Source organism: Punctularia strigosozonata (genome assembly GCF_000264995.1).
Source record: "Punctularia strigosozonata HHB-11173 SS5 unplaced genomic scaffold PUNSTscaffold_9, whole genome shotgun sequence".
Classification (NCBI taxonomy): domain Eukaryota; kingdom Fungi; phylum Basidiomycota; class Agaricomycetes; order Corticiales; family Punctulariaceae; genus Punctularia; species Punctularia strigosozonata.
This window is the reverse complement of record NW_006767441.1, coordinates 1,618,075-1,643,689: the sequence shown is the minus strand read 5'-3', so window position 1 is coordinate 1,643,689 and position 25,615 is coordinate 1,618,075. Positions and strand designations below refer to the sequence as shown.

At 55.6% G+C, this 25,615-nt stretch overlaps 8 protein-coding genes across 8 annotated transcripts; 6 read left to right on the top strand and 2 right to left on the bottom strand.

Moving 5' to 3' along the window:
* Positions 1 to 506: 506 nt before the first annotated feature.
* Positions 507 to 1,321, bottom strand: PUNSTDRAFT_136202 (uncharacterized protein; the record flags this gene model as incomplete). The annotated part of the gene is made up of 4 exons (XM_007385755.1): positions 507 to 872; positions 931 to 1,004; positions 1,059 to 1,219; positions 1,278 to 1,321. 4 exons carry the CDS (start codon positions 1,319 to 1,321, stop codon positions 507 to 509), a joined length of 645 nt encoding a protein of 214 aa, XP_007385817.1.
* Positions 1,322 to 2,159: 838 nt separating this feature from the next.
* On the top strand, positions 2,160 to 5,420 carry PUNSTDRAFT_53837 (3-oxoacid CoA-transferase). The gene is made up of 21 exons (XM_007385754.1): positions 2,160 to 2,444; positions 2,506 to 2,565; positions 2,626 to 2,703; positions 2,763 to 2,776; positions 2,838 to 2,914; positions 2,977 to 3,085; positions 3,135 to 3,200; positions 3,256 to 3,323; positions 3,411 to 3,494; positions 3,683 to 3,998; positions 4,085 to 4,262; positions 4,340 to 4,373; positions 4,425 to 4,449; positions 4,510 to 4,531; positions 4,598 to 4,639; positions 4,690 to 4,696; positions 4,751 to 4,777; positions 4,840 to 4,939; positions 5,000 to 5,080; positions 5,139 to 5,161; positions 5,225 to 5,420. The coding sequence occupies exons 1-21, from the start codon at positions 2,261 to 2,263 to the stop codon at positions 5,274 to 5,276; spliced, it is 1,647 nt and encodes a 548-aa protein (XP_007385816.1). The 5' UTR covers positions 2,160 to 2,260; the 3' UTR covers positions 5,277 to 5,420.
* A 195-nt stretch (positions 5,421 to 5,615) lies between these two features.
* PUNSTDRAFT_53836 (3-oxoacid CoA-transferase) lies at positions 5,616 to 8,017 on the top strand. Its single transcript, XM_007385753.1, has 13 exons — positions 5,616 to 5,850; positions 5,899 to 5,975; positions 6,027 to 6,042; positions 6,090 to 6,165; positions 6,217 to 6,323; positions 6,381 to 6,425; positions 6,482 to 6,593; positions 6,643 to 6,699; positions 6,752 to 7,127; positions 7,185 to 7,293; positions 7,344 to 7,473; positions 7,528 to 7,654; positions 7,714 to 8,017. Exons 1-13 carry the CDS (start codon positions 5,682 to 5,684, stop codon positions 7,867 to 7,869), a joined length of 1,557 nt encoding a protein of 518 aa, XP_007385815.1. The 5' UTR covers positions 5,616 to 5,681; the 3' UTR covers positions 7,870 to 8,017.
* PUNSTDRAFT_144983 (uncharacterized protein) lies at positions 8,018 to 10,358 on the top strand (the record flags this gene model as incomplete). Its single annotated transcript, XM_007385752.1, has 4 exons — positions 8,018 to 8,061; positions 8,170 to 8,349; positions 8,402 to 9,296; positions 9,345 to 10,358. 4 exons carry the CDS (start codon positions 8,018 to 8,020, stop codon positions 10,194 to 10,196), a joined length of 1,971 nt encoding a protein of 656 aa, XP_007385814.1. The 3' UTR covers positions 10,197 to 10,358.
* A 104-nt stretch (positions 10,359 to 10,462) lies between these two features.
* PUNSTDRAFT_144982 (uncharacterized protein) lies at positions 10,463 to 14,959 on the top strand (the record flags this gene model as incomplete). The annotated part of the gene is made up of 10 exons (XM_007385751.1): positions 10,463 to 10,611; positions 10,664 to 10,810; positions 10,865 to 11,630; positions 11,685 to 11,834; positions 11,884 to 12,940; positions 12,991 to 13,488; positions 13,545 to 13,765; positions 13,821 to 14,354; positions 14,700 to 14,753; positions 14,816 to 14,959. The coding sequence occupies exons 1-10, from the start codon at positions 10,574 to 10,576 to the stop codon at positions 14,957 to 14,959; spliced, it is 3,609 nt and encodes a 1,202-aa protein (XP_007385813.1). The 5' UTR covers positions 10,463 to 10,573.
* Positions 14,960 to 15,262: 303 nt separating this feature from the next.
* PUNSTDRAFT_70609 (glycoside hydrolase family 5 protein) lies at positions 15,263 to 17,670 on the bottom strand (the record flags this gene model as incomplete). Its single annotated transcript, XM_007385750.1, has 7 exons — positions 15,263 to 15,772; positions 15,827 to 16,289; positions 16,340 to 16,527; positions 16,589 to 16,807; positions 16,862 to 16,997; positions 17,099 to 17,146; positions 17,201 to 17,670. The coding sequence occupies 7 exons, from the start codon at positions 17,668 to 17,670 to the stop codon at positions 15,263 to 15,265; spliced, it is 2,034 nt and encodes a 677-aa protein (XP_007385812.1).
* Positions 17,671 to 21,254: 3,584 nt separating this feature from the next.
* On the top strand, positions 21,255 to 24,247 carry PUNSTDRAFT_71287 (exo-beta-1,3-glucanase; the record flags this gene model as incomplete). The annotated part of the gene is made up of 13 exons (XM_007385749.1): positions 21,255 to 21,466; positions 21,525 to 21,557; positions 21,611 to 21,664; positions 21,726 to 21,818; positions 21,877 to 22,172; positions 22,228 to 22,424; positions 22,477 to 22,508; positions 22,565 to 22,624; positions 22,684 to 23,029; positions 23,089 to 23,317; positions 23,371 to 23,774; positions 23,830 to 23,985; positions 24,047 to 24,247. The coding sequence occupies 13 exons, from the start codon at positions 21,255 to 21,257 to the stop codon at positions 24,245 to 24,247; spliced, it is 2,313 nt and encodes a 770-aa protein (XP_007385811.1).
* A 462-nt stretch (positions 24,248 to 24,709) lies between these two features.
* On the top strand, positions 24,710 to 25,528 carry PUNSTDRAFT_136196 (uncharacterized protein; the record flags this gene model as incomplete). Its single annotated transcript, XM_007385748.1, has 4 exons — positions 24,710 to 24,753; positions 24,822 to 24,982; positions 25,036 to 25,109; positions 25,163 to 25,528. The coding sequence occupies 4 exons, from the start codon at positions 24,710 to 24,712 to the stop codon at positions 25,526 to 25,528; spliced, it is 645 nt and encodes a 214-aa protein (XP_007385810.1).
* Between the last annotated feature and the right edge of the window lie 87 nt (positions 25,529 to 25,615).

Genomic DNA, 25,615 nt, shown 5'->3' with positions numbered 1-25,615 from the left:
GTATCTTAAGCCACCAAAACGGCGAAATCACGGAGCACCTCGAAGATCGAAGTTGAAGATGATGCCACGAAAGGTCAAAATAGTTGTGGCCAGATTGAAGTCTGAGACGGACCAGACTGAGACGGTGCGACTTTTGCTCTCCCAGGAGTCAAACTCCGCGATGTTTTACTGTCATGGCTACTATTTACCCCGCGAGAACGCGTAGCATCACTACTGTACGGTCAGCTAGAGGATATGCCGCTGGATGATATAAGTAGCATTAACGGACGGAGAATGCGATTCCATGATGGTATGATATATTGTTCGATATGCTTCCAACGTCGTAAGATCAAGTGCAAGCCAACGTTCATTGGTTCTTTCCGATGATGTTCGCCCGACCCGAGTCTCGTTGAAGGAGCGCGAGCTCGAACATGAAGACTGAGAGATGAACGCGACACAAAGCCAGCGAAGGAATGATGCACCGCGGCCCATTATCAGAAAGTGCAGGACCATATACACAACCGCGATCACGCGTCCGTGGAGAAAATCTCGCGCCCTTCGGCATCCCATTGCACCCACCGCGCGCTCTTCAGGATCTTGCAGAATTCCTTGTGCACCCGCCAGTCTTCGCGCTGGCACGCCTTCCCGCAATACCGCGTCACTTTGCACCCGGAGCACCGCATGAGCGACGTCTTCCCAGGCGTGTTGATGTCCGCGGTCTTCTCCTCCTCGCACGACGCGCAAGCCGCGAGCAGCGGGAAGACCTGGCCGGGTTCGCGCGGGACGTACTGCGGGGCACGAAGGGGATGGCCGGACATAAGGCCCATGCGGAGGTCGATGGCGTCGAATGTGGTTCTGCACGGACCGGGGTCGGAGCTGCATATCGCGTGTAGCTTGTCGGTGATGTCAGCGCGATGAACAGGAGCCTGGGCGTCGAACGGGAGTACGCACATATGCGACGGCTCTGGGAGGCGTAAGACGTAGCCATGAGTTGAATTGGATGACCGTTTCGCGCGCTGGCTTTCCTGTGAAGCGGATTGAGCCCCTCGGACAAAGACCATCGGAGCTGAGGCGCGTACCGCAAAACTCGCATTGCCAGCTACCACTGTGCTTGATGCTGAACATAATCCTGCGCAAGAGCGCTTGGACGTACTCCTCGCGCTCGCCACCGCCTGGGACTATGGGCATATCGTGCTGTGGCAGCCGAGGGGCGAGCTTCAGTTCGAGTCGTTTTTGATCACTGGAACATCGCGGTCTGCGTGTCAGCAGTGTTATCTTAAGGTGTAGCATGTACGTACGAGCCGTAAAGGAACACCTGCAATTCAATCTCTGGGCCCGGCATTGCAGTGGACAGACGTTGGCGTAAACAGTAGAAAGCGATGTAGTGAACCTTGGGACACTTATGTACACAGACAGACCTCCTTGCCTCGTGTCGCATAGTCCGTCTGACAGCGAAACCCTTTTTTGGGCCTTGGATCGTCCAAGGCTTGTGACCCGAACCTTCTGCTAATTGATGGATTTCGGGAGGGAGAATAATCTAGTCATCGCGGTCACCGGCGGAGAGCTGCTTGGGCTTGACAAGTTCTGGTCATACACGGTGAACCAAGCTTCTCCATCCTGAGTCCTGAGTCCTGAGTATTCATTTCTGGGCCACAGTCTTATTGCCTGCATGGCAGCATCATATCCCAATCAATTGAATGCAGACTCAAGTTGGAAGGTCGTCCCACCTGACAATATCGTACCGCGAATACGCTTGCTAGTGAATCCGCTGTCGAAACTTCAAGTCGGCCAATGACGTCGCTGCTCGCATGGGGAATACATGCAGCAGCATAAGCGAGGGTGAAGTCGGGGAGAAAGTACTAATGGGGAAGCGTTGCGCGGTCACTTACACCCCCCCCCCTAGGGGCAGGCAGGCCCGTCGCAGTGTCGTCTGCCTTAACTCGCTTGACAGATTACACCAGCGGTCCTCAGTTGATATATATCGACGCCCAGTGATGCTATAGCGTGTATCTTGAAGCCGGAATCTCAATCCTTGTGCCGTAAACTCAGACTGGTAAGAAGGTCTGTCATATTGTCAAGTGACTTTGTGCGTCAGCCTAAATATGGAACAGCGTCGCCCACGGGTTCTCATACTGCACCGTAACTCATGCAAGCGGCACGCCGTCGCTACGGCTTGAGTCCGTCTTTCACCGGACGCGGCTGTGTCCTCGATATAACACTCCGAAATCCAACCAGCACGGCGAGCTCGCCCCAACGTTGAAGCGTTCACAGCGACGGGAACATGTTTGCGACGATACAGCTAGCTCGTGCCCGTTGGGCGACGGGCCGCTCAGCGGGGTCACGATATCAGACGCTCTCGCAAGGCTCCGCTTCCAAAGCTCGCGTCGGTGCTTATGCGCAGAACTCACAGTGGAGCGCGAGGACTTACAGCACGCCTGTGAACGTGCCGCAGAGGAAGAAAGTTTGTATGTACTCCGGCACGTTCTATACAACGCGACCATGTGCTTACAGATAGCTTTGTGTTAGGGGATAGCGTGGACGAAGCGGTCAAGGATGTGAAGTCCGGGGACGTCTTGTTGAGTGGAGGTGAGGTCGCGTTAAGGCGCGTTGATCAAGTGAAGGCTGAATGACACTGCCGCGTACCAGGTTTCGGGTTATGTGGGACGCCGGATACCTTGATTGGGGCTCTATCTAAGAGACCGGAGGTCAAGAATCTTACCGCTGGTGAGTGATTCCTAACTGTGAATATGTGCTCTCGGATCATTGACACTTCAATACAAAAGTCAGCAACAACGCTGTAAGTTCTGTGCTGAAGGCTACTCTACCAGCGCGTTAGCTGACCTGGTCTCGTGTTGTAGGGCTCCGGTGAGAAGGGACTGGGCAAACTCTTATACAATGGCCAAATCGGAAAGATGATGGCGTCCTACATCGGCGGGTATGGATTAAGAGTCACTGCGTGCCATCTACATCCAGTTGACGCTGAACTACCTTCCCCAGGAACAAGTATTTCGAAGGCTTATACCTCAAGGGTGAAATCGGGTTGGAGCTGATTCCGCAGGGCACACTCGTGGAACGCATGAGGGCGCACGCCGCGGGTATACCTGCTGTACGCATTTCGTGTCCATGCACCCCTCCGATACTGAGCTTGAACACAGTTCTATACGCCAACTGGGGCGGCGACCGCTGTTGAGCAAGGCGAAATTGTCATCCGGTATAAGGAGGTGAGGCCGTGTTAAAATGGAAATGAGAGTCATTCGTTGATATCGACATGTTCAGGGTGGTATGAAGGCCGGTGTTCTTGAAGAAGGCAACAAGAAGGAGTACCGTGAGTTCGACGGGAGAAGGTGGGTTGTGACCAATTCAGGCCTCGGATCCCGACAATTCCGGCGCGGCTTCAGAATCACTCGCTAACAGGAGCATATTCTCAAAAGGTACATCCTCGAACCGGCGATCAGCGGTGATGTCGCTTTTGTCCATGCCTGGAAAGCCGACGAAGTGGGGAATGTCCAGTTCCGGTGAGTTCGGTTCTAGCGAGCTTCTTGTTCTCGATCCTTTGGATTGGTCGGAACTTGACCTTCCAGTCGGTCCGATAGCGTCGTCTTCCTCCGTCGTATTGTTCGATCTTCACGTCTATTCTTTACTCCTTCTTGTGACTCTATCATCAACGACCTTCGTGCTCACGCTTACTCGTATCATGGATCAGCTACACCGCCAACAACTTCAATGCAGTGATGGGAAAAAACGCCAAACTGACGATTGTCGAAGCGGAGCACATTGTCCCTGTTGGTTCATTGGAGCCTGGCGAGATACACCTTCCAGGCATCTACGTCGATCGCGTCGTGCAAGCTACGGCACCCAAGGAGATCGAGATGCTCACGCTCGCGCAGGAACCTGAAAGCGGGTCAGCCAAGGGCGAGGAGGGTGCAGTGGACCCTGCGAAAGCCGCCGCGAAAGATCAGAGACACAGGATCGCGAGACGGGCAGCGAAAGAGATCCGCGACGGTTTCCACGTTAATCTTGTGAGGGTTGCTTTTCAACATCACCGTCCTTTCCTGCTGTGTCATGATGGAATAACATGCGATAATGGGCTCATCAAGGTTTGAAGGGAATCGGAATGCCGACGCTGGTCCCGGAACACCTTCCGCCGGGAGTACGCGTCTGGCTCCAGAGCGAGAACGGGATACTCGGGATGGGCCCGTATCCAACGAAGGAGCAGGTCGACCCCGACATTATCAATGCGGGGAAGGAGACTGTCACCTTGCTTCCTGGAGCTTCGGTCTTCGGTGCGTGTTGGAGGTCTCTGGGGTAATTTGCGGGGTAATGACAGGTCGCCTGGGGCAATTTGGCCACGGTTCATCAGATTCCAGCGAATCGTTCGCCATGATTCGTGGAGGGTGAGTGTTTTCATCAAAGTTCGATATGGGCCGGGCTTAGAGCGGGTCTAGACATATCGACGTTGCTATCCTCGGGGTGAGTGATGGGCGTCGCGTCTAGACGTGCTGTGGGGTAACCGAGCTCTAATCCCATCAGGCAATGCAAGTTTCGCAGGCCGGTGAGTTGGATTTGCTGGTGATGGTCGCTCGCGGAACGGCGGAGTTTTGATGCGATAAGTATGTAGGTGACATTGCCAACTTCATGATCCCTGGCAAGATGGTCAAAGGTAAGCAATATCCTGGTCGAGGCCTCGTAAGGTGACTCATGATTTTTCAGGCATCGGGTGCGTCGGACTCCCTGTCGGTTCGTAACCTCATCAGTTGACACGAGGTAATAGAGGAGCGATGGATTTGGTGTCTAACCCGTGCGTATATGCTCTTTTTACCTCATTTTTGTTTCGCAGGAAGGCGCTGAATGTATGCGTAGGGACGGCACGAAGGTCATTGCGGTCATGGAACATTGCGCGAGAGATGGCACTCCTAAGATCTTGGCCGAATGCGCCTTGCCCTTGACGGGGGCGCGCACGGTGGGTCTCCTGGCAGATGGAACAGTTTGCAAATGAATGACTCATCATTCCTGTATGTAGGTCAGCCAAATCATCACGGAACTCGCCGTCTTCGATGTCGACAGGGCTGCTGGAAAGCTGGAGCTGATTGAAATCGCTGAGGTGTGTGAAGCTAAAGTCACATCTCCCTCGCGAGCTCGCTGACCTATCCGTTTGTAAGGGCGTTACTGTAGATGAAGTTCGGTACGTGAGATATTGCCCGTCAGGTGTGTTTGTGGCTAACCTCGCTTGGTCTCGACTATGCAGTGCTAAGACGGGATGCGACTTCGCGGTGCGGAGCGACCTTGGTCGATTTTGAGTTTTGCGGGTGCGTACGCCACCGTAGTAGTGCTACGTAACCCATGTACCCGTCACTGTCGTCATTCACACCTATGTTCTTTGCTCGAATATCTTCACATCAAGATATCTCGTCCATTTGAGTAATATCATTGTCTGTTTGTCGTCTCCGGCCGTTGATGGCCCCTCAAACTCCGCGAGCAAAGACTTGGAGGCGGCGGCTTATCGGGAGGCGCGGAAGCCGAACGCACCCATTGGCCTGAAGGATGAACCAGGGCTGCCGACCTCCTTGTGCGACATCGAAGACGATGACATGGCAAATATAAATGTCCATCCCGCATTCCCCCGCGCTGGCCCATAAGCACTCCTCTTCCTTTCCCCACATTCTTCCCAAGCGTCGCCGTCCTCGATCATGCTGGGGTCACGAATGGTCTTGCGTGTTCATTTCCGCCACTGCAAGGTCGCGCCCTTCTCGTTGCAGATACGCACGTTGACGGGCACGGCGACGGAGGCGGTCCCGCATAAGAAGAAGGTGTGGGACAGTGTGGACGAGGCGATCAAGGACGTCAAGTCGGGAGACATCATCTTGTCCGGAGGTGCGTCGGGCGTACATCTTGACTTTACCCTTCGCTGATGCCTCTCAGGTTTTGGATTATGCGGTATTCCTGAAACGTTGATCACCGCACTCGCGAAGAAACCGGAGATCAAGGGCTTGACGGCGGTATGTTGAGTTTGTGCCGATCCAGCATTCGCGTACTGACATCACGCGCAGGTATCAAACAATGCTGGTACGTAGGACCCTCTGCGAGACGTGCATTATCTCACTGCTGGATAGGTTTGGGAGACCTCGGTCTCGCGAAACTGCTCCGTTCGGGCCAGCTTGACAAGCTGATGATCAGTTATCTTGGAGGGTGAGTCGTGATGAGCTTAGGACTGATATTCCGTCTCATCCATGCCATTAGCAACAAATATTTCGAGCAGCAATACCTCAAGGGCGAGGTCTCGCTCGAACTCGTACCTCAGGGAACGCTAGTCGAGCGTATGCGGGCACACGCCGCCGGCATTCCCGGTGAGTTTCATCCCTCCATGCCGTCGCAATAACAGTTACCCATCTTCCCTCGCGCAGCCTTCTTTACACCCACTGGAGCGAACACGGCCGTGGAGACGGGAGGTGAGCACACGTGTTCCGGGCACAGTGGGAGGCTTATGCTGATAGTAGCGTTTCAGGTATCCCGATCCGTTTGGGCGGTTCAGTGGACATCGTGAAAATCCCGGGGAACAAGAAAGAGCACAGGATATTCAACGGCAAGCGATACGTCATGGAACCAGCGATAGCAGGGTACGTCCCGACGCATTGGTAGTCATGCCGATTTCTCATCATCTTGCAGAGACGTCGCGTTCGTCCACGCGTACAAGGCTGACGAAGTCGGTAACCTGCAATTCCGGTATGATGGTCCCGTTCTTCGGGATATTCTCCCCCTTCTCACGTTTTCACAGATATGCCGCCAACAACTTCAACGCCGCCATGGTGCGGAACGCAAAATTGACGATCGTTGAGGCTGAGGAGATCGTCCCAGTCGGTTCGATTGATCCCAACGACATTCACGTCCCGGGTATCTACGTCGACCGAATTGTCCAGGCGACCGAGCCCAAGGAGGTCGAGCTACTCACCGTCGCTGAGGACCACGAGTCATCTGCGGCGAGCCCTGATGCCAAGAAGGGTCCTTCGACCGCACAGACCATGCGACACCGTATCGCTGGTCGTGCTGCAAAGGAGATCCGGGATGGCATGTATATCAACTTGGGCGTCGGTATGCCGACGCTGGTCACGGAGCACTTGCCTCCTGGCGTCAACGTTTGGCTTCAGAGCGAGGTAGGCAGTATTGTCTACATCCTTGACCAGAGGCTTATTTGGTTCTTGTGCCTATAGAACGGCATTCTTGGGATGGGTCCCTTCCCGCCGAGGGATAAGGTTGACCCTGACATCATCAACGCCGGAAAGGAAACCGTTAGTTTGCTCCCTGGTGCTTCCGTCTTCGGTAGGTGCAGCTCTTTGACTGCTAGTGCGCATTAGTCTCACTTTGGGTAGATTCTGGCGAGTCATTCGCCATGATTCGTGGTGGACACGTCGACGTGGCTATTCTCGGTGCTATGGAGGTCAGCCAGGCTGGCGACATCGCGAACTTCATGGTTCCCGGAAAACTCGTAAAGGGCATTGGGTAAGTCCATACGGACCTGGATGTTTTAAAGCCAAAGACTCAAGATGCCCCCAGTGGTGCCATGGATCTTGTTTCCAACCCAGACAAGACGAAGGTCATCGTTGTGATGCAACACTGTTCGAAGGACGGCAGCTCAAAGGTGGTCAAGGAATGCTCTCTGCCGCTCACTGGCGCACGTGCTGTACGTATCTCAGTGACTCTCGCATAAGACAACACTCACTCATTCCTTGTTTGACACAGGTGAGCCAAATCATCACCGAGCTTGCGGTCTTCCAAGTCGACCGTCATAATGGAAACATGGAGTTGATAGAGATTGCGGAGAACACCACCTTGGAGGAGGTGAAGGCGAAGACTGACGCTGAGTTCACCGTCCGGGAGCCGCTCGGACGGTTCTAAGACATAATACTATCAGATTCCCGGACGTACTGTGTCGCGTATCTCGTTCGCATCTGTTCGCATGAAAGGGAGCAATCAGGGAACAATGTACATTGGTATATTATTAGGCAACATCATGGCAGCAATCGGAAATGTTCAATGTTCAAACATGTCTTCTGCTCGGGCTGTGTCCGGTGACGCCGCGAGTGTCAAGTGAGGGCACCTTCCACCTCGGGCCTGAGGCGCGGTTACCTGTTCGTCTTCCATCATGACCTGGTTCACCTCCCTCTTCGCGCCAAAGAAAAGCTATAGTTCTACTAGTAAGCGGGGACAGGCCTTGTCGTCGACACACGACGCCTTTTCGCTGCCAGTGTCGTCGCCAGGTTATCACGGTGACGCGCTCAACGGCGACGCCTTCGACGACTCGGACTCTGTGGCGAGTCCATCCTATACATACCCTCCACCGGCGTCGCCTGTTGCATACGATCTGGTGACGACGCCGTACGTGGCTTGGCCCGGCGGAATGAGTCCGATTCGCTGATGTTGCCTCTAGCAGTACGAGTGGTCGTCAATCTTCTCTGCTCCCCTTGCATCACACACCCAACTCCCCTCTCAATGCGTCCACCTATCCTCCGCTTGCGCAAACATGGGACCGCCTGCGGAACTGGCTCGCGCGCGAATATCCAGAATTGGGCGATACGTTAAATTGGGGCATCCTCCCTGAAGACCTGGCGCAGATCGAAATGCAGTTCGGATTTGATCTTCCCAGCGCCGTGCGGGAGTCGTACCTCACGGTCGACGGGCAAGAGCCGGAATCATCGGCCGGATGCTCTGAAGGCCTATTCTTTGGGCTCACGCTCCTGCCACTCGAAGACGTGTTGGAAGAATGGCGCTTCTGGCGGGAGGTAGACGACGACCCACATTCCGGTGCCAATGCTCGTCTAAGGGAATCCATGCAATCGATTCCTCCCGGATGGATCAGGAACGAGTACTCGTCAAGAGGATGGATACCGCTTGCGACGGATAAGGCCGGCAACTACCTCGGAGTAGACGTTGCCCCGGGTGAGGGTGGCTCCCCGGGACAGGTTATTATATTCGGACGCGACTACGACACAAAGGTGGTACTCTGGAGAGGCGACGGTCCCGGCGGGTGGGCAAAGTGGTTGGCGTCTTTCGTTGAGGAGTTGGAAAGCGGCGAAGGCTACGAGCTTGGGATTGGGAGCGATGGGAGTGACGGTAGCGAAGACGACGTGGGCTACGAGAGCTACTTCTTCGATGGTAAGGGCCCCGGGGGTGGCGGATCGGATGCGAACGCTGGCGGCCTTCGTCTTGTCGGTGAGTATCGCGGGTGGAGCGTCTTGGATGCATGGGCGGATAGGAGCATTAGGCGATGGCAGGAAAGTGGTGTGCTCCAGGATGAGACATTGTCATCCCAAACCCGGAATAAGGTGCGTGGGCTTTGTCTGTAAGATCTTCAGCACTGAGCTTTGTTGCAGGTCCGGAACAGCAGGCTAGGACTGGGTGTCATCAACATCAACACCGGCATCTCCGGTGCTGAGGTCCCAATCCCCGTCCTTGCAGAAATTCCAGAGGAGGGCGCTGTTAACGAGAAGACACCTACGACCTCCGGCAAAGTGCCCAGTATTGCTGTGACAAAGCCTCCTGCGCCTAGACCCCTTGAGCTGCCCACGGAGCACGACATCGGCCCGTACTCCCCAGAGGCGGACTATGGCTCGGACTACCGTGACGGCGATCTCGAGGCCGGCCAGGGAGTGTCCTTGGAAGACTTGAATGGCTCGAACAGGACATCGCTGTCCCAGAGCAGCGTCACAACACCGAAAGCCACGACCTATGTGGACGCTGACGCTTCCCTCGTCCCTCTCCCTGGCTCCCCTCCTGCTACCAGGAAGATTTCTTCCCATGTTCCGATTCCTCCGGTTGAGGACCTTCTCGCGGACTCAGCTCCGGCGTTGTCTGCCACCCCGATTGAGCCCTCTCCGTCACCATCCACCAGCAAATCATCAGATATTGCCAGCGTGCAGTTGCCACCCGCAGAGGATATCGAACCGATCCCGGATTTCTCTGCGGGTATCCGCCTGGTCGGTGGCGGCGGTAGCTCGGGCAAGGTTGGTGAGGAAGCTCCCGAGCAGCAGGAGAGTGATGCACCGGATGCACCGGGGGACACTGAGGCCTCTCTGGCAGTGTCTACGAGCCCATCACCAGCTGAGGGCACCACTCCAAAAGCTGAGAAGCGCAAGAGCGTCACTCAAGGACTAAAGAAATTAGGTAACCTCGGTCGGCGAACGAACTCCACAAGTAGCGTAAAGAGTGCGAAGGACACGGCTTGATTTGCTTCGAACTCGTAGTAGCCGGTCATACTCTCATACTTAATCCCCAACAGTTTTTTTGGCCTCTCGTCACTTTGCGCTCCTTCGAACATCACTTCTGGTTGTAACTGTGCACGTTCATAGATACCCTAGTACATATTCAAGATGATTATGCGATCGTTTAAACACGCGACAAGTGCAACAACCTACACTGACGATGCCGTTAGCGCCCATCGCCTCTGTTTAGTGACGGGCGCTAATTTCCAACACCGACGATCCTGTACTCGGTGGTCTTTCAAGTCTTTGAGTGACCCAGGCAGCTGGTCCACAGCTGTACTACTAGACTAGCTAGCGTTCGCGTTCGCAACTGGTACACCGGCATAACGCAATCGCGCTGCATGGACGCGCTCATTGAGGAGCGGCTTTCACAGCTTGAGTTGGTAACCTCCGTTCTGCACTCCAGCTGTAGTCTCACTTCGTGGGTTCAGGGAAATCTCCAAACGACGCAATGCCTTACTCGTGGCCATGCACGCACTTCTCAAACGACGAGAGAATCTAGCAGCTCTGTCGTTAGAGGACGAGGAAGAGGATCATGAGGGGTTAGACGAGTTTCTGAGCCGCTTTGACCTTCAGAAGTGAGCGGATTCCAAGGCTGCCTCATTGCGGGAAGGAACTAATTGCCGCATCAGCCATTCAGCAGAAAGTATCATGGACTTAGAGATTGAACTCCTTGCGCCGCCGGAACCGTCGTCCGACATGGAGGTCGACGATGAGCCCGCGGTGGCCCTCGCTTCGCCCCATGATGTAGAGGATGAACTTGCTCATGCCACCCGTGAACCTACGCCCGCTGATGAGATGAAAGAATCGAGCCTGCAGCCCGTTATGCACATATCCCCTGCGCCGCCCTCGCGCTCCCCTACACCCCTCCCTCAAACTCCACCCGCCCATGAAGAAACCGTGTTTCAGGACGGGAAGCTCATGCATGCATGGCTGCCTCCGTCTACCGAGGATGACCAGAAACGCTCGGTCGACGCGATGGACACAGGTGAAACAGGACCAGGAGTTGGGCACCCTTTCTTCATCCCGACACCAAGCACACCCGCCCGCGAACTTCCAGACTTCGTATTCGATCCCGACGCTGATAAACTCGTCGGCACGTCTCCTTCACGGAAGACGGTCAATCCTGCGGACACGTTGCTTTCTTCTACTGCCAAGTATTCTCTCCCACCCTTGAAGGCCCTACCCTTGGAATTTGTACGCAAAGCAAAGCCGGCGAAGTCTCGTAAACGCGAGAAAGATAAAGAGCGCCTGGGTTCCGCGTATTCTGATGGAAGGAAAGACAAGGAGGAATGGATGCCAATGGGCCTACATCGTTGGGGCGCTACGATACGTGCCAATCCGACATGGAAAAGGGTTGCTCGAGCAACCAAGTGTCTGGATACACGGCAGTGGTTGGTGAGTGCAATATGACCGCGTTCGTTTTGAACTATCTGACAAGTACGTCGTCAGATCGCTACACAGGAGCTGACGCTTATCCGAACCTTGGACCGCATTGAGACCCTTAAGGATGCAGGAAGGTGGAGCTTCAGACAACCAAAGAAACACAAACCTATCGGATACCAGACAAAGACCCACTGGGATTATCTTATGGAAGAAATGGTGCGCGTGCCGGCTGATCACTGCTTCCACGGACCTGATTTCTCCATAGAAATGGATGCGTATCGACTTCCGTGAAGAACGCAAATGGAAACTGTCCCTCGCCTACGCGCTTGCTCACGAAGCCGTGCAATGGCACGAGGCTGGCAACTTGGCCGAGCGCGTCAAGCAAGGTATATGCGTGCCACGCAAGTGGCCACGCGCCGAGCTCGAGGAGGAGCAAGGTGAGGGAGTGGTGGATGTTGACCATGAAGATGAACATGCCCGGACGGTGATGGACACTCCCGCGCCACTTGCGGATGAAGGTTCTGACGACAGCGACGACGAGCAGGACCGCGAACAGCAAGATGTACTGGACGCACTGAATACCACCGCGGATGTGGATTACGCACTTCAACAAGCTGCAGATATCACGGAGCATGCTCAACAGAAGGAACCCAAGCTTGAAGACGTGGATCATTCGTCTGCTCTGCAAAATGCAGGTTCAAATGCCCCTGTAACGGATAGCAACATCACGTCTGCAGGCTCCGCGGAAACGCCCCAAGGAGAAAATGTCGCTGTCACTGTATATACACAAGCGCTGAAGCAAGAATCCTCGAATCCGATCCTCGGTACCTCCGCACCTCAGGACGTGGGCGCTGATACTCCCGCGGCCGACCAGAAGCCGCATATTAAATCAAACGTCTACGCCCCGTTGCGCGAAAAGATCGCTCTTTTGGGCGAACAATCGCTATTCCTCGACTGGGATGCGCTCGACTTACCCAGCCTCGCCTCTGCGGTCGGCGAACTGGAACCTATACCTGCTCCCGCCGATCTCTCGTACATCTTCCCTGAGCTCACCGTTCTTGGTATTCCTGATGTTACCACGAATCTCCTTGTCGGCGAGATCAAGAAGAAAAACGGCAAATCCGACAACAGGAGGGTCGAGGAAGCGCTCGCCACGAAGCTTGTTCCGATTGGACAGTTCATGAACGTCAAACCAACGTTGATTGGAGCACTTGAACCGTCCAAGCATTGGTACGATGGTGAATGGCATGATCTTGATGACTCTGCCGTGGTAGTCGAGTACGAAGGACCCTTGACCAAGGCGATTGAAGAGAGTGGTTGCGGTATGTGTGCGTTGCAGTGAGCAGATTTGATGTGACTCATCAAGTGTTAGGTCTGTTTGACGGAAACAAACCAAATGCCGGGCCTCTGGTAACTCCTTCGGCCCTTCCACAGGCTCCCAAAGATCCTCGTCGTCGCGTATCGGACAATCCTTGGAGCCCCGAAGACGACATGCTGTTGCGCAGTCTAATCGAAAGGTTCCCCAACAACTGGAGACTAATCGCAGATTCATTCAATTCCATGCGATACTCGATTCCAACAGACAGACGTACTGCTTGGGAATGTTTCGATCGATGGTCCACTCAGATAGTTGGAAACCGGGGAACACCCGCAGGCGAGGATACTAGATCTGTTCCGCCTACCCCGACAACGGCTACGATGACAACTAGAGGCGTCAAACGTCAGGCAACAGCGAGCCTTGCAGCGAATGGCGCACCCAGTGGCAGTCCTGCGCCTGGCCTCGAATCGAAGAAACGGCGACGTCATAACCTCATGCACGATGCTATACGAAAAGCAGTCAAGAAACGAGAGTCCGCAGCGAAGGCTCAGGGTACGGTTCTCTTCCTTCCATTTTGCAAGTATTGACTGCAACACGACCTTCTGTAGCTCAGCGCAAGACAACCGCGGCCACTCACGACACTCATGCACAATATAACAAGATGCCGAGGCTGACACCGATAGACCTCAGCCGCATGAAGCAGGAGAAAGAGGCCAGGGACCAGCAAGAGCAAATGAGGCAACGTCGCCAGTTGAATGATCAGTACATCATGAAGCATGCACTGCAGGCGCAGTACCGTATGAATGGCATGCAAGGCATGGCAGCAATGGTTAGCGTTTCCTCACGTACGGCGGCAATCAAGTTGTGACATGGATCGAACGCAGCAGCAGGCTCAGGCGTTACAGCAGCAGCAGCAGCAGGCCCAAGCACAAGGTCAACAACAGCCCGTAGCTACAACCCGCAGTGCCGCAAACGGTATCCCGGTGGCGCAGGGCGTTCCCCAAATCAGAGCGCAAGTTAACATTTCGGGACAGCAGAGGACGAGTACCCCGATGACCCCTAGCAATACCCGTATGTCTCCACAGCAGATCATCCAGGCGCAGGCGCAGGCGCAAGCACACGCCCGGGCTCTGGCTGCTGCGCAAGCAAACCCACCTCAGACGCACCTGTCGCCGCAGTTCGCACCCAGAGGTGCCTCTTCCTCCCCTGCGGTGCCGCACGGGAGCCCCGTGGCGGCGGCGGCGGCCGTTGCAACCTCGCCTCGGCCAACGGCGCCTCAGGCGTACCCGAACATACCACCCGCAACGCCAGTGGTAGCGAGTGGGCCCCGTATTCCATTCTACCAAGTACCGGGAGCTCCTGCGCAGTTCACCCCAGAACAGGTTGAACAAGCTATTCGAATGCACAACATGCTTCAGGTACGATTCTGGCTATGCGGGCGTCAGTGACCCAACCTGACAGAAAACAATAGCAGCAGCAGCAACGCAATATGACGCAGAACACAGGCTCTTGAAGTACCTATGCGGTGATATGGTTTGCGACGACGATACCAGGTGTATAGGGACCATGTAACTCTATAATCGTAATGACGTCATTGGCAGAGGCAGTGGCATTATAGCCCTCTGCAGTTCATGCAGGGATGTGTTGCTTTCAAACCACAACTTCGTTGTACTGTTATCGTGAACATGACATCCAATCAGGTATGTTGTGAAGCAGCACGCAGGATGCATAAGACTAGCACATGAACTCTGATCATTGTTCAGGACGCTTGGAAATCCAAGGAACAGGGAGAAGAGGCTCGTTATGCCCTGGCGAAGGTGAGACTGGGGGCCGTACCTTAGATATATGATTCTCAAGAATGCCCTCGACAAACGTTCAGGAGCAAGAGCAATTGAAGGCTATCCGCGATCAGAGCGCGAAGAGGGAGCAGGCGGAGAATGGCACCCAGAAAGATTTCGAGGGCGGTTACGGCGGCCAGGAGGATCTCGAGGATCGTTACGCTACCACGAGCGGCGAGCATTGACGAATCGGTACACATCATCACATCGACGTATAACGCTTGTATCAATGGTGTTCTGATGATCCATGCCAGAGCAAGTGATCAACTTCGCCCGTCGTTGTTGATACGAGATTGCAGGACACGAGAATAAGTACAGTAGCGAGGTGGTTACGATAATGCGCAGGCAGTCCATGAGTAATAGAAGTCCATGCTCCAAGTCCCGCACACAGTTACTCAAAGCTATGTACGACCTTGGCCCGACAGAAGAAGATAGTGGAGATGCAACAGAAGAGTTCATAAACAATGCGTGCATGAGACGAGCAGCGATCACGGAGCGGGGGTGATGAAGGGCTCGGGGACGGGGGCGCGCTTGGCCGCGCTGCCGCCGCACAGCGGCGACGGCGGGTCGGCGTTCTCGCCCACCCAGGGATCGAGGTAGTTGCAGGTCGCGATGGGGACCATAATACTCGTCGAGTCGGCGGTGTTGGCCCAGCCGTCGCCGACGTCGATCGACGTACCGCTCGCGGACACGGACGCAGCGGTCAGCGTCGGGATCGTGCCGGTTGGCGTATAGGACGGGAGGGTGGTCACGTCGCCCGCGTGACTGAGGGCCGTGGGCGGCCAGGTGATCGTCGCGGTCGCGGAGGCGGCGATCTGGCCACTGCCCGAGGAGAGGGTGCCGCTCCAGGGCTGGGTGCCGTTGCAGAATCCGACGGCCTTGCGAGGGTCGGCCGGCATCCAGCCGTTCTCGAGCCCAAGCTGGTACGACCACGCCGGGGACTCAACCTTGCCCGTGACGCTCGAATTGCCGATCTTCCAAGTCCAGAAGAACCAGTTCTGGCAACGAGATTATTAATCTCGAAAACTCCAAAGACGGAAATTCGGGCTCACCTGCAGAGCGTCCATGCTGGCCATGGCGTACTGCTCCATCGACGACTTGAAGTCGTCGTCCCACGTCTGCCAGTCCGTCCAGGGGTCGCAGCTTCCGACAGCGGGGAATCCGGCGTACGAGCCCTCGTATCGCGTGCCGAGGTTGACGCCGTTGACCCACTTGCCGCAGTCGGTGACGGCGTTGCTCCACTCGCCGGCGCCGGTCATGCCGAAGGCGTCCATAGAGGTATTCATCTGGGCACCCCAGGCGTCGCACGGGCGCGTGGTCTGCGCAGACATGGGCGTCGTGGGCTGCCCACCGAAGCAGAGGTAGGGATGGTAGTCGAGAGCGATGCGGTCTGCGCCAGGGAGGAAGCCGGCCCACTTAGTGAGTCCGAGGAAGCCGTCGTGGTAGGATACGAGCGGGCCCTTCCCGACTTCGTTGTTCGTCGCGCCGCGGACGTTGTTGTATGCTTGCAAGTAGCTGGAATAGTGTTCAGTACAAGACCGGCGATGACACGGGAAAGAACTGACTATCGGGACAGGTTCTCCTGACCGATGATAGGCGCCTGTGGCTCATTGGTGATACCAAACATCACGACGACGTCGCTGTATTGCGGCTGGGAGATGAACTCGGCGAGGATGCGGATGTAGTCCAGGGATCGCTGAGCGTTCGCGAAACCCATCGGACCATTGAGGACGTTCACGTCGCCCAGACGTCCCTAAGTGCACGCAATCACATGAGCAATGACACCAACGATTCCATATAGGCAAATCTCTCACGGAGTGGTTCCAGCCGTTCTGACTGCCAGGAAGAGCATGGAAGTCAAGGTTGATGCGCAAGCCGTACTTCCGCGCCCACTTGATGGCCTTCAGGAAGTACGTCCAGCAGGTCTTGGCAAGGAAAGGTTCGCCATCGCGCGTCTCGATTGCCCAATAGGGAAGAGGAATCCGGACGAAGTTCAGGCCAGCACCCGCAATTTCTGCAAAATCTTTCTCCGTCTGAATTACGTTCTAATCAGCTCCTGTCTCGTAGTGGGTCGCAGAGAAGCTCACAATGAAGGTCTGGTAATGAGTTTCCAGCTGTTTGAGGCCTCCGTTTGCCGAGTCGTTACCCATCGCCCAACTCAACGTCCATTCATCCACCGCGGGAACCGTGAGGTTCACATATGGTTCGTATAGAGCAGGCGAGCTATGGGTGACATTCAGGATGTGGAATACCAGCTTGGAACGAAGCGTGCTTACATGAACTATATGCGCGGAGTACATCAGCGGCGTCACTACATCATAGACAGAATACAACTTACTGGTTCCGTGTTTAGCCAGCCTCCAAGGTTGACGCTGAAGTCCATGTGAGCATCATAAACAGTAGCTAAAGAACACGCAGACACCTACCCTCGGATGATATCTGTTCCCCAGTTGAATGACTCATTGAGAGCGGGTGTCCAGGACTGGGCTTTGGCAGCGTTGTTGAATGGGTCATTCTCGTCCCAATACCAGTATCCCCCGAAGGAATTGGAGTATGTAAAGGTGCTGCCATCGTCAGTGGTGACCGTGCTACCGTCACCACCCGTCACAGCCAACGTCTGGCTTCCCTTGCCTCCACTCGATCCGCCTCCGGAACCTGATCCAGGCCCCGAACCCGAACCAGATGATCCAGACGAATCCGACGTGGACGACTTGCTCGAGTTTGACTTGGGTTTGATCACGGCGAAGTAGACGGGGACGATCACGGCGATGATGAGCAATGCGCCGACCACGGCCGCTGCGATCACGTATACGCGACGTCGCGTCCGCCGTCCCGCCGGGCTTGGGTAGTTCTTCACTTTTTCCGAGAGGTACGGGGAACTGGCGGACCGACCCATGGGCGCCGCCGAGCCCGACTCGGACGCGTATGGGTCGTCGCGGTAGCCGGAGTAGGTCGTCTGTCGCGAGTACTCCGGCCGGCCGAGCGTGCTGGGGTCGAACGCATACGTCGAGCCAAAGTCGGAGCCGTGGCCGCCAGTGTAGTCCGAGCCGGCGATCGAGTCGCGGACGTGCGGCGCGCCGGGCTCGTCGTTCAGCGCGCGACCGAGGAAGCGAGGTTGCGCCGCCGCTCCCCCGGCGGAAAGGTCCTCGACGGAAAGTTCAGCCGGATTCGTCTGCGGGGTGCCGTACATCGAAGGCGGGTCGGAGTGGAAGCGGTCGTACGGTGCCTGGAGGCCACCGCTTGGGTCGTGATCGCTGGTGAGCGGGAGGGGGTCGTAGCGGACGCCTGCCCCGGAGAGCGGGGTAGGGGGGTTGGGCATGGTGAATTCTGAGAGACGCGCGCATCAGGTCCACTGAGGCGGGCAAATGTACGTGGGGGTGGGGCAAATGCCTATGAACGAAACTCACACGAGACTGCGGTGCTCCGTTAAATTAGACGACGTTATTTAGTAGGTATGAGCGAGCGGCCTTTCTGGACAGGAAACGGTGCGTTTTATGGCGATCCCGTCGAGGAAACGGAGGCTGGAGGGGACGAGAACGGCGCGAGAGAGGATGGAGAAAGAGAGAAACAGGAGATGCGGCGAGCGAGGTCCGCTCGCGTCCAACAAATGGCGGGGCTAACGACGCTTCCCCTTGGCATCGCCGCTCGTCGCCGTCATTCACGTGCCCGGCCGAACGGTGTGATCGCACAAGGCGCTCTTTTTTGATCGAGCTTGTCTCTTTTATGACCTTTGCGTCGACGACGAACTGATGGCTCTCCTTGAATATTAATGTCGATCAACCTGACGTAACTACCGTCGCGAATACTTCCCGTTCACAAGAAATGTCAACCAGCGAGACGCGGAGCGCCTTCATGTAGAATGTATGCGCATACATGGACATGGATGGGTTCCAACCGCAGCGCCTCGCGGAAGGTAGCCTGCCGTTCATATTCACTTCTTGCCGCGCTTTGGCCGTTCTATTTCGGACTCCGTGCAACCAGAGGAGTGTTCCTATTTATCCATTATAACAATCGTCGCGGGATAGTTGCAAAGGGGTCTAATTGTGCTTTCCTCTGAGCGGAGGCCACAAGACCGGAACCCCAAAAGGCAGTTTACGGTTAACTTAACTAGTGCGTAAACCTTACTCTGCAAATCACAACGTGCTTGCTCAACGTCCCAATTCTGCATCCAGGCTGGATATTTGCAACTGGTTTGAAGTTCAAACCAGAGAGTAACGCAAGGGACCCTCATTGTACCGGAGAAAAGGCTCAAGATCAAGTCGCTAAATATATTTACTGCCGACAGAGCCGGCGTGCTTACCTTCCGTTTCGTCGCATGAGCGCGCTGCGTTCATAAGATTCACTGGACGTTCGCCCGTCTGCCGATGGCATGTTTCATATTCATTCAGTTCAAAGCGTCTTTGACCAGACCACCAATTGAACCACCTCGTGCAGTACAGAGGCCAGGGAAAAACACCTTCGCTGCGGGACGAAGAAGCCCGAAAGTTCGCGTCTCCTTTCCGGAGTCCAATCGCTTCGTCGAATCCATCTCAGCCAATCTAGCCTCCAAAAACGTGGCCCGAAGTGGATTTGGGTGAGGCTCCCCAGCTTCCTAACTACGTATATTCGGTGAGATGCTTGACGTTACTGTAGCGCCCGTTTGCGACTCTGACGGCATCTTTTAAGGTTCAGTGAACGTTACTCGTGTCGTCGATTCGATGAACAGCGGTTTCGTTCGCACTGAATCGGAGCGCCACTTCCGTAGCGAAGAAATCGGATCAGGAAATATCTCCTTTACCACTCATACAGAGGATTACAATCTACGTAAGAGGTTTCCCCCCTTTTGCAATCGCAACACTGTCCATTTATCGTTCCCCGTTATGGCAGATGACTGGCGCGCCCTTCAAGAAAACCCACATGCACTTGCTCATCCTGTAGTAGCGATCGGTTTGCAGCTGGGATCACGGCCACGTCCTCCGCGGATCAACCTCCTCTTGTGCTTTCTTCGTCATCCTCCGCCACAACTCGAGCGAGGTCATCCAGGGTTGAAAAAGTGCCAGATGAGGACCGTGAGTCCGTGAACGTGAGTCTTTCGCATGTGATCATGGATCTCGTCGTCCACAGTCCCTTATAAGTACGGCGTAACGACCGGTTCTCACTGCGCCGGGAGTCCATCCGCCGTTTCATACACCCGGTTGCCCACGAGACGGGCCCCGAACTGCATACATAGTACGAGCATGACCATGGACTCAAAGAGGCCGGAGAGCGCGGAGCCGAAGCCCCTTGCTCTCAGAAGGGCTTCGTGTCCAATTCACCTCCTGTGGTTTGCCACGCTCGCCCGCCACGCATTGATCATCTTTCCTCGACATAGTCTAACGGATATACCTCGGCACACGGCGCGCCCGTCTTCGTTTTTTTGCCAGTAAAAACCAGGCGATCTGCCCAAGTTTGGCGTTGGGGGGGGTGCCATCGCCATCATCTGGTGTGCGTTATGCGCTGGGTGCTATCAGTTTTTTGAACGGTGTGCATATTGGTGCCTTTTATTGTCAGCTGGGGCTGGGCTGCGCAAGGTCGACGCGCCCGCCGTCTGCCTTTTACCGTTACGGGCGCGACTCCGGCCTTTCCGGCAACGTGCGCGCTTCTCAAGGTGATCGTCCAGATTTGGTAATCTGCGTCGACCCACTCTGATCACGCGCGCACCGGTGCACTCCTTTGCCTGTAGTTTATCTCAACTCACGTCCTGATTTCGAATCGTAACTGTCTGCGTCATCGGATGTCATACCCTCCTTCGATTTGATTACTGCGAGCAACTTTCACATCGTAGTTACGCTACGACCCGTTTGAGGCGGCAAGCCCATCTCTATGCAGGTTCGTTATCTGGAACCTCGCGATCCTTCGATCTGTCTGACAATCCTCAAGGACACAGATGCTCAGACCCACAAATGATACTCGCTTCTTTGCGCCTTAGGCCAGGACTGACGCTATCTTTAGTGGCCGCGAAGGTAGCATCGCGCAAGATTCCCGTGATTCTTGGGCATAAAATGGGTTGACCGTTCGCGATATAGCAACCCGTCGAAATGGAATCAACTTCGCGCAGCGCCCTTGATCATTCTTCGTTGCCTCTGAACCCATGTGATGTCCTGCGCGCGTGGACGCGTCGGACCTCTGCAAGCACGACAGCATCCGTCCGGCGGAGGAAGCTGCCTCTCGTCCCGCGCCTTGCGCCGACCGGAAGAAGCTATGCATGTTTCTCAGATGAGCACCGTCACATGTGGCCGCGCTCTTCCTAGGTGAGGCCGCCATCAAATGCGAAGGGTGCGACATGCACAGATCCCGAGAGAACGCGCGATGGTTTTAGGTACGGACGGCGACGGGGTGGGCACTCGTCCGTCAGTATCCTGCAGCGTATAAAACACGCGGATATTCTCTGGGACCTGACAACGGGAAGACCTCGGTGCCCTCAACACTCTCGTCTCCCCCTCTTCGTTGTCGTCGTCGATCATGTATTGGTCGTCGATCGTCCCAGCAGTACTCGGGCTGCTCTCGCTCGCTCGCACGGCCAGTGCCGCGTGCTCCGGCTCTTTAGGATCGGGAACGGCCGCTGCCAGCGATCCATTCTGGCTTGAATCTATCACGCATCAAGGCGTCGCGCCGAACAGTGGTGTGTCGGGCTATACCGTCTTCAGGAACGTGAAGGACTTCGGCGCCAAGGGGTGAGGCTTGAAATCTTAATGTACTGGTGCGAGCAGTTTCTGACGTGCAGTTCATCAGTGACGGCTCCACGGACGACACGGCTGCAATCAAGTAAGCTCGACGCCCTCGCTTGCTGATATCTTCTGAGCATACTCCTCGTCTAGCGATGCGATCTCCTCTGGTAGTCGCTGTGGAGGAGGCACCTGCAACTCTACTACGTACGGCATTCCTCGGCGATATCGCGGATCTACCGTGCTAACCTGCGTTCTGGCTGTGTAGGACCACTCCGGCGCTTGTTTACTTCCCATCTGGGACCTACAAAGTCTCCAGCCCCATCTTTGCGTACTACTTCACGCAGCTCATCGGCGATGCGTACGTGGACTCTCTTGCACCCCTGCGATATGACACAGTGTTCAATTCGCTCGGACAGTAAGAACCCTCCGACCCTCCAGGCGTCGGCTGACTTCGCGGGTATCGCCGTCATCGACGCGGACCCCTACCTGGACGGCGGCGCGAACTGGTACACGAACCAGAACAACTTCTTCCGATCCGTGAGGAACTTCGTCATCGACCTGACCCAGATGCCGGCGACATCTGGTACCGGTATCCACTGGCAAGTCTCCCAAGCGACGTCGCTCATCAACATCGTCGTCGAGATGTCCACTGCCGACGGCAACGCGCAACAGGGCATCTTCATGGAGAACGGCAGCGGCGGTTTCATGGGTGGTATGTTTCCTTTCTCGCGTCATGTAATCCATTTCGTGATCTGACGTGGCGACAGACCTTGTCTTCAACGGAGGCAAGTACGGTGTCTGGCTCGGAAACCAGCAGTTTACCGTCCGCAACATCACCGTCAACAACGCGGCGACCGGAATATTCATGCAGTGGAACTGGGGCTGGACGTTCCAGGGCGTAACGCTCAACAACTGCGGTGTCGGGTTTGACCTCACAACTGGTGGTTTGACTGAAGACACTCAGGTATGGATGGCGACAACGACGCTGATGTCGCTGGCTAAAGTTGAACTGCTAGACCGTTGGCGCGGAAGCAATCATCGACGCTGTGTAAGTAAGGCTTTGGCCTCTGAGTGACGTCGTGGATTGCTAAGGAATAAAATTAGTGTAAACGACACGCCCATATTTTTGCGTTCCTCGACCAATTCCGACGGGTCGTTGCATGGGTAGGTGACCTCATCATAAACTGTTCGTGTTCTTCGAGGATTTAACAATCCTGCAATAGGTCGCTCGTCCTCAACAATGTCAAGCTGAGCAACGTGCCGACCGCAGTCAGCGTCACCGACGGTACTGTCGTTCTCGCCGGCACGTCCGGATCCACTACAATCGACTCCTGGGGCCAAGGCAACGTCTACACTGGCACTTCGCAGACCGGCACGTTCCAGCAGGCGGATCTCCCCGTTCCGAGCAAGGCCGCGAGCCTCCTCGACAGCGCCGGCAGGATCTTCGGAAGGGCACACCCTCAGTACCCGACTTACGCTACCAGTCAGATCGTCAGCGTTCGCGACAAAGGCGCTGCCGGCGATGGTTCGACCGACGATACCGCTGCCCTCCAGGCCGTTTTCGACGACGTAAGCGTTCCTAGTCGTCTCCCACAAACGATATCATGGAGACTGAGCATCTCGCATAGTTTGCTTGCAACAGCATCATCTTCGTTGATCATGGAACGTACAAGATCACCGACACGCTCACCATCCCCGCCGGTGCGCGTGTGGTTGGTGAAGTCTGGCCCGTGATCTTGGGCTCCGGAGACGCTTTCAACGACCAGAGCAACCCGAAGCAAGTAGTCAAGGTCGGAAACTCCGGGGACACTGGCACCATCGAGATAACAGACATCCTCTTCGCCACTCAAGGCCCCAGTGAGTCATGTTTCTACAAAGCTCTCTCCGATATCACTCATGTACACCTCTAGCCGCCGGCGCCATCGTCGTTGAATGGAACATCCACGAGGACGCGCAGGGTACCGCGGGCATGTGGGACTCACACATCCGTCTCGGAGGCGCCGTCGGCACCGACTTGCAGGTCAGCCAGTGCCCGTCCGGCTCAGACAACAGCGCCTGCATGGCTGCCTTCCTCGCGCTTCACATCACCACCGATGCCACCGCCTACCTCGAGGGCACATGGGTGTGGCTCGCCGACCACGATCTCGACGACAACGCCCAAGGCCAACTCACCCAGTTCAGCGGGCGCGGTATCCTCTCGGAGAGCCAAGGCCCCGTGTGGCTCATCGGTACCGGCAGCGAGCATCACGCGTTGTACCAGTACTCGCTCGTCAATGCTGCGGACCATTACATGGGCCTCATTCAGACCGAGACGGTGGGTTCCTCCTCAAAACCCTTCGGGTGGCGACGCTGATATCTGGACCCCGTAGCCGTACTACCAACCGGATCCGGCTCCTCCGACTCCTTTCGCGACCAACAGCGACTACAACGACCCGACGACCCCTGACCAGGCTGCATGGGGTCTGTCTGTCCAGAATTCGAAGAACATCTTGGTCTTCGGTGCCGGCCTATACAGCTTCTATCAAGTACGATATCACTTTCCGACATAGGAAGTGTAGCCTGTGCTGACCTTCGCCCTCCCCCTAGAACTACGCTCAGGATTGTCTCGACACCTTCAACTGCCAGTCTCAGATCCTGAATATTGACTCGGATTCGACCATCGACATATTCAGCTTGAGTACCGTTGCTACCACATGGATGCTATCCATCGAGTCCTCCGGAGTTATCCCGCAGAGCGACAACAGGGACGGATTCCAGAGCACCATAACTGCGTGGACAAGATCATAGGTGTGATTCGATTCATATAACGACCCGAAGTGGAAATACTGAGCTGGTTCGACCAGAGTAACAATACAAACAAAAACGATGAACGCTGATACATGGATATCTATCGTGAATACAAATAAACGGGAGCCGATGCGTCCTTGGAGGAATATTGCACTTGTCCGAATGTATCTATATCTGTAGCCCGGGAACGAATGTGCGCGGCTAATATGTACGCGCCCACGGGCGCCCACGACCACCTGAGAGAGGACAACAACGTTGACCTCATTTTGTCACGATGACCGGGTCATCTCCCAGGCAACTTCCAGAGCCACACCCCATCTGGCACGAACTGGTCGTGCCACTGGCACAAGCGATCACGGCCCCTTCAGATTTCAATGCCACAAAGACTATCTTTGTTTGCGGATCATGATAAGTACTTGAGATCTGGTAGTTTGTTTTCCCCACAAACGTCTGCCAACTGTAATGCCGGGCCCAGTGATTGAACTAGAGGTGTTCCTCTACGGCTCGTACGTTCATACTCAGATACCTCAGACGCCAGCCCCCACCTCCTGACACGCATATACCGACGTCGCAGCAACCAGAAACGTCTCGAACTGAAGTTATCCCCTCGCCTGCCGCGCGATGATATGCCCGTCGTTCCCGGTGGAGGTGAGCGCGAGGAGCACGTTAGATGGCTCCTTCGGAGGATGAGTTTCAGCATGAAGCATAGCGGAACTTGGGAGTGCGAGTTTTGTGGTAAGTACGCTCCCTCGCCGTCGACTGTTCCACAGGGCTCACACCCGGCGTAGGCAAACCAGCACGCGAAACACAATGCCAGTTCAACTCATGGCTGCATTTATCACCTCCAAGAGCCGTCGCATACGTCCGTCTTTCCATACACGAAGTCTCGCTCAGCATACTCACGTTCTCATCAAGCTGCACGCGATGTGCAGCACAGACCCTGGTCCCTGCAGATCTGCGTACGACGCTATCGACCGCCAGATGTGCCTCATGTCCGGTCAGCCGCTCCGTGGTCCCCAGTACATCGCGCGCGAACCCGGCCAGATCTTCCCCCTGCTCGCTGCCTGCGCGTCGTGCGAGGAGGAAAAAACCGCGGACATCAACACGCCCGGGAAGACGACACTCATGCGGTGTTCCGGATGCAAGGTGACGCGGTATTGCGGGACGGCTTGCCAGCGCGAGGATTGGCCGGCCCACAAGGAGTTTTGCAAGATCCTGAAGAGCGCGCGATGGGTGCAATGGGATGCCGAAGGGCGTGAGATTTTCTCGTCGACAGCGTGAAGAAAGTATTTGTATTGTCACCTTCCCCTTCGAGTAGACTAGGCCGTGCGGTGTCATCCCGTCGCTGGCTATTTGTCGCATTCATCT